Genomic DNA, 14594 nt, shown 5'->3' with positions numbered 1-14594 from the left:
ATGTAACAACAGTTGTGTTAATAAAAATATGTTGAACCGAGAAACACATTTACGTTTGTGAGTTTCTCTCATACCCTTTTATTTGACGTGCTTAGCTGAATAATTCCAGTTTAATGGGGCAAATCGCTTCACCTCTTCATCCTCACCTAACTTCACACTAAAAAAAAAACCTGCCACAACCTCACTTAACAACCCCCACCCCCCATTCTCACCCCAAAATATATACAGCCTTCAGTAAATGTAGGACTAAAAGGTGGAATAAGCCTTTGGCTCATCTCTTACAGCTTTCCATCCAGGTTACTCTCATACTTGGATTTTTGCACAAGCTTTTACAAGTGTCCTCTACGTTGAAAACAATGATGTAAATAATAGATGAAATGTAAATTAGGGAGTAAAAGATTAACCTATTCTTGGTGAGTGTTCAGCCCCATTTCTCTGCAGTACTAACGCAGTATCCGTGTGTGTCTGGTTCCATCTTTGTCAGGTAAATACCTGTGAGAGGTGGGGCTGTAGGCAAACAGTCAGAGCTGTGGGGTGTGTCAAACAGACAACAGCAAGTGTGACCTCAGTGACTCCAGGAAGGAAAGGGTTACACACAAGCCTGCACGGGCTGCGTTACGCAAACTGGCGGCTGGCTGGAGCTGAAAGGGGAAGTGCTGAGCTCAGAGGAGCACTGGCTCAGAGCCATCACTCCCTCCCTCCCTCCTCTGAAACACCCCCCACCATCCCTCCTCTCTCCTCCCTGCCTCTCTGCTACAGCTGAGCGCTCCCCATGTTTCCCACCGCCAGGCGTGGTGATGTGTGTCTGTGCTGGAATGCAGCTTCCCCCTCGGCTGGGGCCTGTGAGTGTGTTTGTGTGTGCATGTGTGTGTGTCTGTCTGGAATGATGCCTCCCCTTGTCTAGTGTGTGACGTCAGTACACACAACGGGTCAGCTCAGGGCTAGGCAGCATTTTGTGCATGTGTATCATGGGAGGGGAAAAGGGAGGAGGAGTCGGTTGTTGGAGAGAGAAAAAGGAAAGAGGAGGGGTTGTTTGTGAGCAGAAGGAGGTTGACTGCAGGGAGTCACTGAGGCCAGTATGCGTGCATGCATGAAGGCATCATGAGTGTGTGTCAAAGGGTGGAGTGTGTGTGTGTCTGGTGGAGTGTGTCGGGTGACTTTCCAAATGAAACGGGAAGGGTAAAAGAGTGTAAGGTTGTTTCCTGGCGTGGAAAAGTGGACTTAAAAACACACAGAGTTATGCTGTAGGTTTCAGTCCAGTTAGTGCCGGGCTATTTTCAAATGCAAATACATTCTGTTCTTTTTCAGCCACGTTGGCTGTAACGGGGGCTTTGTGTGTGCGTGTGTGTGTTCTGTTTGCTGAGCCCTTTTACTGCACTCTATCGTTTAGTCTTTAACTTTTTACCATAAATTTGCTTTCACGTTAAGGTACTTTTTGAAAGATGTTCTGATAAAACCAACTGATCAAAGGGTTTATGGGTCAAAGTTCAAGCAATTTAAGCAAATGTAACACATCTGTAATCGCTTTAGGCAAGCCCAGCAAATATCACTTTGGCACTGTCTGGATGCAAATGTTGCGTAAGGTCCGACAAACACACATTCCAAAACCCAATGAAGATCCCATGTTCTTTGTTTTTGTCTTTCTTACATTGTCCACTGAGCCGTTACAGACTTTCTCATTTAAACACTGATCTGTTACCTTCATAGAAAGGCAACCATGAGTGCTGCGAGGCCTCTGCTGCATTGGTTTGTCATTAAAGGCATATTCAAGCTCTAAAGGACCAGACAATGGCTTTTCGATGGATCCCATTACCTCCACGTATAGCACGCGTTGCTCTTCTGGGACAGACCTTTGCTAATTACACACATTTATTTCCAGCCAGCTGTAATTCCATTCACACTAATGAACCCTGCACATGCATCAGGATAATGTAAAGTTAATGTACAGGCAGGAGATGGAGTTTGCAGGCATCTGGCTTTTCAGCGGAGAGAAATTTGTTGAAGGGCAACTCAGATGGACACGTGCAACGATGCAACACATATTTGTGCGTTTCCTCTCTTAAAAGGATAGTCTGGTCATATTTGAAATTATGTTCTGTTAAATAGGAATCAATAGCAAGTAAATTACCTGCCACATTATAGGTCATAGAGCAGAGAGTACATAAAAAACAGGCAAAAGAGCCAAACATGGACTCATTTGTTATAAATTGCAGGCTTATAAAACATAAACAAAACATCAATTGGAAAGAAAATTGCATTAGCTAATATTAACCCTCTACACTTTTGCACAACACCATTTGGTTATTTTGTTGTTTTTCCCAACTGAATACTGTCTGTGTTACCACACAAATTATGCATGCTCTGAGCATAGATTGCCTACTGTATGAAGACTTTTGCTTTGTTCTCCATACTCAGTTCTCTGTGACTGATGTCACAGCTGATGACATCAGCTAAGGTACTAAGGTTTGCTTTTTGACAGAGCATCACCTTAAAATAACTTGATTATTAGACCCTTTAATGTTAAACTAGCATGCTGAACAGCTGAATATGGGTCTTCCCCTTCAATATTGATGCACCAGTTACACCTATTTCTACAATTTATTGCTATATTCTTCTCATATTTCAGGCTGAGTGTGGCCAACGTTATATTTCTGAACTGGTCAGCATTCTGAACACCAGCCTTTGGGATAAGTCAGCCCAGCTGAAATGCAATCTATGCCTGACAAGCCCAATCTGGCAAAATTAGGATCTATTTTGAAAGTGATAGTTAGAAAATTGCAAGTCATTCCTGATGTACCGCGTGGCAACTAAGTGGCAGCAGCCAAGCAGTTGACTGTCATTTTAACTGCCAGCTGATGACAACTCCAATCACCCGCACATCCATCAGCACACACAAACACACACATTTAGAAATTCCCTGCCATCTCTCTGAATTGCATTCGGATTTTGCTGTCAGACACACAAGCGGAAGTAAAAACATTGAAATTCATAGAATATCTCAAAATACTAATTTATGCCCGCTTCAGTCTGTCTGGATAAGTATTCAGACTATGAGGGAGTGTGTGTTGGTGCACAAGGGTGTGCGTGTGAATGTGTGGGTGATGAGAACACACCCGCAGAGGAAAAAGAAAAACTTATCAGTTCACCAGTGGGTTCAAGGCATAAACATGGCCGCCCCTGGAGCTTACTCGTGTTATTCCAGCCTGTCCCACACCTAGGACACACACATGCACACACACGCCCGGAGCAAGGTCTCCTGCAGAATAGCACTGATCTCTGTTTATAGTCTCTGTATGAGTTCTTCCTTATAGGACCACACATGCATGCATGTATTGTTACTCGTAGACCGAGCTACCCTTCAAAATGCTGAAAGGATTGTATTTGCCTTTGTAGCCTTATTAATTGGACCAGTTCAAGGAGCCGCCATGCAGGAAATGCTCCTGTAACTGTGGGTGGGATGGGGTTTTAGAGACGGAGCAGAGGGGGAGGTGGGGCGATGTGCCTTACAGTTCTTGACCCTTCCTCGACCTACACTGCAGCCTTGCTTTTCTTCAGTTGTGGGTCAGATCTTCTTTCACTAGGGCCTCCAGGTTCAATCCAGCCAAATGGATTGGATTCCAGTCCCGTAGCCTTTTCTCAGTGAGGTTTAGGCTGGCTGTTTTTGGTCAGCACTAAGTAGAATCCCATGTTAATGCTCAGTCTTCAGCAGGTGGTCCCCCTTTGGATCAGGGATGCTCCATCAAAGCAGAGTTGGATTTAGGTGGTTCTGTGTGTCCATCTAGGTAATGTGATTAATGGGAATAGCTTAAAGCCAAGTGGACCCTGAACATCTATTTTCTCTCTTTGTTCTTCTCAGTTTCTTTTTGTTTACTTGCTTTCAAAAGAGGCCATTTGCTTTAACTGGTTAGTTTCAATCCATCAGGTATTCCGAATCACAAAAAATGTGTGCACAAATCCACCGGATGAGTACTGTCTGAACCAGACGGTGCCATATTAGATTTAGGTGACAGTCACTCAGGAACCAATTCAGCTAATAAACTAAATGACCTTGCCACTGTGGGGCCTGAATTTTCTCCATTGACTTGGAATCTTAATACAATTGTAGAAATATATGTACGTTGCTCAATCTAATTTAGTCCAGTGATTTGGGTACACTGAGCACTTTTGTTGCAATGATGAGCAAACCTCTTTAGGCCCAGCCCTGATCCCAGCCGACTGATTTCATGTGGGAAGGTTAATCTTGTTTTATAGGGGCTTTTATAAAGGAGGTGTTCTTCCATCTCATGAGATGTATGTCGAAAACCATGCTGTTCTCAGTTCGTCTCCGTCTTCCTCAGTATGAAAGTCAAATCTTTGTGGAGCTCTTCATTGTTAAATAGACACAAGTGGTTCAGGCTAATCATGAGGAACAGGTAAGAATCCTCTGATTCAGGTCTGTCAAAGAGTGTGTGTGGTCCGCTGGCATTAGTAGACTTTGCACACATGCACATATACATCTCCCTGTTCATGCTCACTCGGTTACATGCTGTTTTTGCTCTCTTGCAAGGCTCTTTGGGCCAAGTGTGATTTCACCAGGGCGGTCAGAAGGGGTTTCTAGGGCAACCTCACAGAGGCCTTGTTCTAAAAATGGCCGCCATGGTTACTTTGAAAGCCAACTCTGGCCTCTTGAACATGCACAGAAAAGAGCCATGAGCACCACTTGGGGAGGGGTGCTATGTGGATGGGTTGAGGAGAGGGTGGTGGTGAAGAAACCATGCTCTTTAATAGCTAGCACATGAGACATTGAGGGTTTCATGCCCTCCCCCGACCAGGAGTCATGGGAGGTGTGTGTATGTGCATGTGTGTCGAAACAGTAATATCCCTGTACTCAGCGCTTGGCTAAATTAAAAGGGCATTTTTGGCGCAGGGGGCAGTTTCTGGTGCCCAGACGATTGGATGGGGAAAGGCGAAACTCATTACCTACCCATCTGTCAGAGAGTGAGAGTGAAAGAGCTGTGGGAATGTGGATGGAGGGAAGAAAGGGGTGAGGTGGGGGGGATGCAAAGGGCTCGGAAGGTGAAAGAGTCCGATAAAGCAAAGGGAAACAACACCTACCCCCCCCCCCCCCCCCAATCCCCGTTCGAGCATGCGAGTCTTTTATCACTAGTTAGTTTTACATACGCCACATGTTTTTCATTTTAAAGCGCATCACCGTTAATTCTCCCTTTGAGCTCGAAAACATTTGCAGAAGAAAGTGCAGCTGCCTTTATAACCGTCTGCTCAGTGCGTGTCTCTGTGCGTTTGCATCAGAGGTTGATTTTTCTTTGAGCTCTCTCGCGGCTCCACATGTGTTTGATGTTTTCCGTTTCTCTGGACCAGGGGCCACTCTTGAAACTCAACTCACACTAAACACACTCATCCATGCAAAGCATATAAGCAAATATTAAAAGCTTATTTGTTAGCCTTTTTTGGCTTTACAACCAAATAGGTATGCTTTTCTTTCACAAACAGCTGTGGCGTGTAAACCTTTTTGTCTTGTTTAGGATTGTTTCAGTATGGCTCCACCGTTGTCCCGCAGCTGTAGACATATAGGCTTTGATCAGTGCAGATGCACAGAGCTGCCATAGTTGATCCACGCCCCTCTGCTGTGGATATTGTAAATGAACATGGGCTTTCTCTGCCAGCTGGCTTTCACGGCGGGAACTCGTTTCTCCATGGCAATGTTTTGCAGTTGTAAGATTCGTGCAGCCAACACTTTTTATTTATGCAGAATCAGTTCTAAAACCAGGCATACAGCATATCACAAGACTTTGTTGTTTCGGCTTTCTTGTTTTAGTAGTTTTGCAAAATTTATCCCACTGAAAGTAAAAAGTGGATGTTGTTTTCACCTGCATGTTTGTCTATGGTGTTAGAAAAACATCTCATGAGCCATTGAATGGATTTTAATGAAACTCCCAGAAAGTAATCATTCATTCATTCAACCTTTTATTTATACAGGTTAGCCTCGTTGAGTCACGAGGGCTCATTTTCAAGAGAGACCTGTTTCAATGGGTGAATCATTGGGTGAACCTGAATCATTGGGTATATGTCTACAACGGTTTAACTTTCGCTGTCAACAATTTTCAAGATGGTCGACACAGCTAAGCAATGTTAACCAACACAAAAATGGCTATGATGCAGACAGTTGAACAGTGATCGAGCTAAAATTTGGTGTATTAGTAGCCGAGTCATTCCCAAGAGTCATCCGTGTCTGTTAACAAAGTAGAATGAATCATTAAACCAATTTTAATGAAACTCAAAGAAAGTACTCATTGGGTGTATATCTATATAGGATTTGCTTTCAAAGTTACCAAACTGCAAGATGACCACCACATCTAATCAACACACAGACGACATTAAAATATATTTAGCTCTTACAGATATTAAGAACTAAAATCTGGTGTGGTTGTGGCTGAGAGTCATCATTAAAAGTCTCGGAGCACCAACACATCTAGCAAGATCTCACAATACTGAATGAGATGTCATTTACTGTACAAGCTTTGACTCAGGCGGCTATAATTCTGTTTTTTCTCAGTGCAAGATGATTTGCTTTGCGTATTCCTTCCTTCAAGCCATTTAGTATATTAAATTTTTTGATTGCATAGTGACTTCATCTTCTCTAACTTCAATGTGACTATGTTTCTTCAATGAGAATGTTCAGGAAAAAAGTAGCATATCATTCATTCAACCTTTATTTAGAAAGGTAAATTCCATTGAGCCTTGAGGACTCATTTACAAGAGAGACCTGATTTTAGTATCCTAGAGTATCCTAAAGGTACTATATCTACATTAGGCCTATCACGATAACAAATTTTGCTAGGCGATTAATTGTCTCAGAAATTATTGCGATAAACGATAATATTGTTTGAAATTTGACAATAATTGGTAATTATTGTCAAATTTAAGAAGAAATATTTAATTATTTTTGCATGTAGTAATTTTTTTCGACCACTGTATGGCAGTATAAGAATTTTTATTTTTTATTTTTTTGGTAGTACAAAACTGTTAGAATCGAAGGAAGGATAATGAGGGAGCAAGCAGCGTGTCTCTTTAAGGAAAAATGGGAGGAAGGCCCTTGACGTGTCTCTCTTCAGTTCTCAAAATGGCAGACGCTTGGTGTGGTTTGAGCTCTTTAGCATATCATTTTTCACACAAAGTTTTTAATTTAAAAAAAAAATCAGTAAACAATTTCTCAGCTTCTTTTTCAACTGTGAATTTTGGAGCTTTGACAAGACGGAGGTTTTTTCCCCGAGGTCGGCCTGTTAGCTTAGCTCGTAGCTTAGCTTCTCAGCTTAGCTGCTTTAAACGATCCAAAAAACACGATTTTGGACGGTTAAAATGGATTTTAAAGAGAAAAGGGAGGGGTCATTTTTGTCATCCAGTGTCTTCAGTAGAAAGAGAGAGACACGAAGAAACAATAAAGCCTTAGCCAATAAATGAAAACGCGGTTGATAATTTTCATTTTTCATGCGATTAACTGATTTATCGTTTATCGCGACAGGCCTAATCTATATTAAATGCAGGAGCTGTGATCTTATTTACTGATATCTCTCCTTATTAAACTGCGTTCTGATGGTATATCTAAAGAACAAAAGAGGCAAAGCTTCTGCTACCTGACCTCTCCTTAGCTTGCTTGTACAACCTTCATTCCATTCCCATCTAAATCTTGTAAAATATTCATCTCATGTGCCTTCCTTCTCACCAGAAAACCCTTTGATATGTGCGTTAATGCATGCTTTATATCACCGTGATGTGTGCACTTGGCTCTTTGATAAACATATTAAGGATTTGTCTGTCTTTGCCTGGTTCACATGAATTTCACCTCCATCTCCTGAGCACATAAATGCATTCGTAAGCAGCTCTCTGTATCTCCTAGCCCCTCCTACTATTAATAAACCATGAGCTCACGCTGTGTCTCGGTCCATGTACACATGTTTTCATCTTTTATATGATCATGGGTGTGTGTTTTGAAGCCACTACCGGTGGACCCCACCTGGCTCATTCATATTCATTCCTGCATATTGATAGGCCACGCCTCCGGATAGAGCTGTCGGAACGAGATCAAACAGTTCTGACTCAAACAAGAGTCTGTTTTATTCATACTGAAACAGGCGTGCTCACCGATGACTTCCTCATCCCTGTCTCAGTTCCTCCTGTTGTGAATTGACACTTTTGTTCATCTGGATAGAGGTCTGTTAAGTTATATGACTTTCAGTCAGACTGAGCTGTGGATGGGTGGGTTCTTCTTATTATTATTATATCTAATGATTAAAGAACATGTGGCTTTTGGCAGGGAACTGATGCTAAATGAGGTGTTCTATTTTTCTTAATTTTTTTTTCTTACTAAAAAAAGCCTCTAATATATATGTGACTGATTTTTTTGTTGTCTTGTTGTCACTGTTTGGACACAAGATGCAGCGTGTTACAGAGTTCCTATTCAACAGCAGTTGTTCACATTCAAATAAATAGTTTGAATATTTTGAAGTGTTTTGCGTTGCGTAAAGTGATATTTCAAATCTTGTGAACTTATAAACATCTTACCTGTTGTAGATGACTCTTTCTTTGTATAAATAGAGTTTAATTTGAACAGTATTGACAAACTAATGACTAGTCCCAGCAGTTTCAAGACCAAAGTGGATTAAGTTGTTTTAAACCAACTCCAGTCTTAAACGTTTTATAGTAATTCATTCAAATAACTATTTTTTTTTTTTTACATTACACAATTAATGTGTGATACTGATTTAACATCCTGTTTCCCTGTTTATGTTTTTCTGTACATTGTATGTTCTTTTTATAATTTAACTACTTCTGCTTATTTCGTGCTATTTTAGTCATTCACAGGTTAAAACATTAAGCTCGTTTAGGAGACGAGTGCAATGACTTGGTTTTTGTAATGTTTATATTTTTCAAAATACTGTAATTAACTTTATTTTCAAACATTTTCACCAAAGATGTGTTTTTAGCTAGTCTTTTGCTTCTTTTAACTTTTCTGTTGTGTTTTGATCCCTTTAATAATAATAATAATAATGTCATCACAATGTCAGCACTGTATGTTCCATACAATGGCGAAATTAGTCTCTGCATTTAACCCATCCACCACCAGGTGGTGCAGTGGGCAGCTATTGAAAGCGCCCGGGGGACATTTTGGGGATTAGACGTGCTGCCCAGAGACGCCACGTGATGTGCAGTGACTGGGGATCGAACCTGGGACTCTCGGGTCCCAAGCCGGCTGCCCTGCCTCTACACCATCTCGGCCCCATATAGCGTTTAACTAGTATTCTGCTTCTTTTAGCATTAGAAACTCAGTTTCGGCTTCTTCGGCATATGCTGTTGGAGAAAATGTAATTTCTCTAGTTTTTAGATTCCTTGGGTATGTTGCAGGAGGATATGGCAGCAGCAGCTAGCAGTGGTGCAGCCTGGTGCACATCCATCAGGGACTGTGCAAATTAACCAATTTAATCCAAAAGCATCAAGATTTATAAAATAGCATTTACTTGAATATTTAGAAAGTTTTTAAAGTTTGATGCTGGATGTTAGATGGTATAAATCGACTCTGAAATATCCCTCGGTCTGACTAGACATTATTACCGTATTTTTCAGACTATATGGTGCGTTTAAAATCCTTTTAATTTTCTCAAAACTCAACAGTGAGCCTTATAATCTGGTGCCCCTTATGTATTAATTCTGGTTGTGCTTGATGACCTTGAACTGGTTTTATGTGGTTATTGTGAATGAGTTGAATAAAGTTTGACTTATGCGACTGTTTTGTTTTGCTTAATGCGCCTTATAGTCTGAACAATACGGTAGTTTGATCCTTTCACAAGAATATCCCCCAGAATTAAAAAAAAATTGATATTGCCTTCATTGCTGTTGAAACTATCCTTTTAAAAAAACAGGAGCCTAGAGAAATTCTGTTAGTTCACATTTGATGGATGAATTTGGAAACATTTTATTCATTACGTAGATGAATTTACTTAATTGAGTTTGTTTCTGATGGTTTTCAGGTTTCCATCTGAGCGGCACAGTGACGGACCCCGCCACGCCCTCGTCCCCAGAGCTCGTGTGCAGCGTCAGCGTCAGCTTCGACCGCTGCAAGATCACCGCGGTAACGTGCACCTGCGGAAACAAAGACATCTTCTACTGCGCTCACGTGGTGGCGCTGTCGCTGTACAGAGTGCGGAAACCCGAGCAGGTCAAACTGCACCTGCCCATCTCAGAAACACTGTTCCAGATGAGCAGAGACCAGCTGCAGAAGTTCGTCCAGTACCTGATATCGGTCCACCACACCGAGGTGCTGCCCACCGCACAGAAACTGGCTGACGAGATTCTGTCACAGAACTCTGAGATCAACCAGGTCCACGGTGAGGAGACGAGTGTGTCGGTGTGTGGGAGAGGTCACGGGGATGTCGAAAATGCATTTGCTGTGGTCTTTCTGCCTCTTCATGCATAAATATTGATTGTGTGCTGAAATAAAGTGGATCAGGATCAATGCTGCTCATTAATGACATCCAGACAGAAGAGGAAAGATTTTGTGACTGTAATCAACACTATGGACCAATTTACCTCTGAGAAAACAGAACAAGCACAAAGATAAAGCCTACAGCAGATATTGCACTTAGCGGCCTACAACAAAGAGAAACCAACAAACAGGAAACAGAACTTTAAAAAGAAAGACAAGAAACGGAGTTGATGGGAGTAAATATTTGGGATTTGAAATAATGAATTATAAAACAGAGAGAAAGAAACACTTTTCCACTGATATTCCAAGAAGTGTAGACTTGAGCTGTCGTGTCTTTCTGAAGAATCACTTTAAAGGTGATGTCCATAGCTAACCTGTCACATGTACTGGATAGCAAGAGACCATCTGGGCTAAATCCATTGTTAAAACTAGAAACAATGTGGTGTGGCACCTGGTCACAGCATAGGATATGCAAAGCATGATTTTAGAAATATGTTTCCCTCTTTAGCTTGCAGGAGTGTAGATGAGGCCTAAAACATACACACAGTTTTGATCGCGTTTGTTTTAATATGCATCATAAAGTCGTAAATATTTGTAATGTCAGCAGAAGCGGGACACAATAACCAAAGAGGCAGACAGAAGTCTGAAGTAACAAGTTCAAGGTTCTTTATTGTCATACACACACGTGGCACATGTGGTGGAACTAAATTGTGTACACAGGGTCCCAGTTACATCCAATAAATGTATAAATTGTAAAGAAAAACGGTAATAAGATCCAAGATATGAACTAAGAAATATGCTAAACACTTAATAGTGCAAAAACAATACGATGAACAACAGCAGCACGAACATGAGTCTGTGTGAGCAGATGAGTATGAATGAATACAGCAGCATGAAATAAATCAGCAGCATGAGGTCATCAGCATGGATAGTCAGCAGCACATATCAACAATCAAGTAGCATTACAGTGATTTATTTTCTCACAGTGATAATTCTCATTAGGGATTTATGAGTAAGCCTCAGGGTAGAAGCTGTTCCTCAGTCTAGTGGTTCTGCACTTAATGCTCCTCAACCTCCTGCCTGAGTGGGGCGGGGCAAAAAGTTTGTATGCTGGGTGAGTGGGGTCCTTCATGATGCAGGTGGCCCTCTTCCTGTATCTGGGGGTGTAGATGTCTGTGATGGTGGGGAAGCTGACTCCAACAGACTTCTGTGCAGCCTTCACCACTCTCTGCAGAGCTGTTCTTTCTGCAGCTGTGCAGCCTCCATGCCACATGTTGATGCTGGAGCACAGGATGCTCTCCACTGCACACCTGTAGAAGGAGGTGAGGACTGAGCTTCCCAGACCAGCTCGTCTCAGCCGCCTGAGGAAGTAGAGTCTCTGATGAGCTTCCTTGATCAGGCTGGTGGTGTTGTTGCTCCAACTGAGGTTGTCATTCATGTGTACACCCAAGTACTTGTGGCTGGAGACCACTTCCACCGCAGATCCTCCTATGTTCAAGGTGGGGGTTGTTCCGTCTGAAGTCCATGACCATCTCCTTCGTCTTCTTCACATTGATATGAAGGTTGTTCTACCTGCACCAGCTCTCCAGGTGTTCCACCTCAGAATGGTCTCTGAATACTCCTCAATATTGCCACAAGAAACACACATTTTACTGAGATGTTTGTAGGAACATGAGCAAAGGTTTTGAATGATACCTCTTTTTTTTTTTTGACTTTGCTCCAAAGGACTCAAACTTTCTTGTAATATTTTGAGGTGGTCTTGATCCGTTTTTCTCTTGAAGTTCTTTTAAACGTTTTTCTTTGACTATTTTTTTTTACAGTACTCACTTTTACTCCAGTATGTCCTCTTATGGAGGAAAGCTTTTTACTTTTCTTCACAAATATAACCTAAAGTAACCCCAAACCCATTACAGGACTTTTATACTCTGCATTTGTGCTCTAGATAAAAGATCACAAGAAAATCTGACTCCATGGATACAAAATATAAATACATTAAGAGCGGTTTTAAACTTCTGCATAGTCAGCTATTAAAATGCAATAACACAGATTGTTGACAAATGTTAATACTGCATTCATAGTTCTTTATGATGCCACTCTGTATGAAAGTTTATTTCCTATGACAGAGAGAAGTTGCAGTTTTGCTCTGGATTATTTTCCTCAGCTATGCAAATGCTGAAAACATCACAACAAGAGTGTGCACTAAATTCAATACTTTTTAAATGAAGCAGTACTTGATTTATTCATAATGTTGAGAAAGTTGTTGGTCTTATGTCTTGCACAAATGACTCATTATATAACACCATATATTAATGTAAGATAAACTGCATATTTGTACTGCATTTGTAGGCGGGTTTTGTTCTTGTGGGAAGATCTTTGATGGAATTGTTTAGTCATTTTGGCTAGCTTGTTGTTGGATAAAGTTATGGAAAATAATACAGAATCTTATCTTGTTTTTGTGTAAATCAGATTATTCTCTGCTACCGACGCTGCGTTTTTTATGAAAACAAAAGATGTTAAGAAAAATGCAGGTACCACAACTTTATTTGTTCATGTGCTTATAGGGGCCCCGGACCCCACGGCTGGAGCCAGCGTGGACGATGAGAACTGCTGGCACCTGGATGAGGAGCAGGTTCAGGAGCAGGTTAAGCTCTTCCTGTCGCAGGGAGGCTACCACGGCTCGGGCAAGCAGCTCAACCTCCTCTTTAGCAAGGTCAGAACCAACGGAGCACTGATTTATCAGATACAGAACATAAAAACATGCACACGGCAAACACCAGCCCCCGTCGGTCACGGCTGCAAGCACACTCAGCCTGTGTAGGTTTACCACCCTCCCTTTGGGTTTTCTTGTCTAGTTTCACTGCATCCTTTTAATAGATACTTTCTCCCACTCCTTTGTGCACTCGCATTATCTTTTATTCCCCGAAGAAATGGGAATAAAAGATAACGCATAATGCATATACATTAAAGGGCAGGTTGGAGCTTAGCTTGAGCTAATTGTAGGAAGGAGGAAAAAATGTGTTAAATAATGAGGAAAAAAAGAAGTATAGAAAATAGGAAGGCTTGCAGTATATAGGGCTCTGTACTCGTGATTAAACGATTACATGAGAGTTGTTTGTCTGCTATTACAGTTCTAGAGCCAGGCTGGCATTAATGCTTTGTGTGCTATGTAAAGACCGCAAGCCAAGGCCATTATCATCTAGCTCGTCTGGCTTTTAGGACGTCTCTCAACGTCATGCTCTTTGTTGCAAGTTAAATTTCATCCGCCTTCAATCATACACACAACAAAAGATATATATGCACAATGATAACCACATATATGCTGACAAGATGTAATGTTTTTTAAAATATACAACCTCAATTCCCCCAAAATTGGGACATTGCGTTTAAAAAAAAAAAAAAAAAAAAGCGAGAAGGAACTTGTTTGAAAATCTCTGAAACCCACATTTAATTCACAATTAAATAGTCAATTGATCAAATCTTTAAAGTACTAAATTGTATAATAAAGTGGAGATAGGACCATGTTTAGCTCTGTGAAGCATCCCTGTTTCTTTTAACAACAGTCTAGGATCTGAGGAGACCTGCAGATGGAGTTTTTGGAGGGAGTGTTGTCCCATTCTTATCTGATGTAAGGTTTTAGCTGTTCAGCAGTCTCGGGTCTTCCTTGTTGGATTTTGTTTTTGTTTCATGACGCACCAAATGTTTTTAACTGGTGCGAAGACTGGACTATAGGCAGGCCAGTTCAGCACCAGGAAGCCATGTTGTAATGGATGTAGTTTTAGCACTGTCTTGCTGAAAGTCCTTTCCTGTGAAAGATGTGTGGATGGGAGCACGTTGTTCTAAAACCTGCATATAATTTGCTGCATTAGTTATCCTTTTCCAGATGAGTAAGCTGCCCATGCCAGAGGGAATAATGCACCCCCATACCATCAGAGAGGCCGGGTTTTCAGCTGTGTTCTGATAATAAGTCAGATGGTCCCTCTCCTCTTTAGTACAAAGGATGTGACATTGGCTGCTCCCACAAAGAATTTACATTTTTGATTTGTCCGACTGCAGAACGCTTCCGTCCACTGTACATGCGTTTTGTCACAGAGAAGATGGTGACATTTCTGGATGGTGC

The 14594-nt window shown here is 41.5% G+C and overlaps 1 protein-coding gene across 1 annotated transcript in view; it reads left to right on the top strand.

The window, feature by feature from the left end:
• zswim6 (zinc finger, SWIM-type containing 6) overlaps positions 1-14594 on the top strand; it is a 51587-nt gene that overhangs the window by 16779 nt on the left and 20214 nt on the right. The window contains exons 2-3 of the mRNA XM_037680988.1: positions 10023-10379; positions 13039-13187. Of these exons, the coding sequence (XP_037536916.1) occupies positions 10023-10379; positions 13039-13187 (506 nt within the window). The remainder of the gene's footprint in view (positions 1-10022; positions 10380-13038; positions 13188-14594) is intronic.

This window comes from Nematolebias whitei, chromosome 8 (genome assembly GCF_014905685.2).
Source record: "Nematolebias whitei isolate Nwh7 chromosome 8, NemWhi1, whole genome shotgun sequence".
Classification (NCBI taxonomy): domain Eukaryota; kingdom Metazoa; phylum Chordata; class Actinopteri; order Cyprinodontiformes; family Rivulidae; genus Nematolebias; species Nematolebias whitei.
This window is presented reverse-complemented; position numbering and strand designations above follow the sequence as displayed.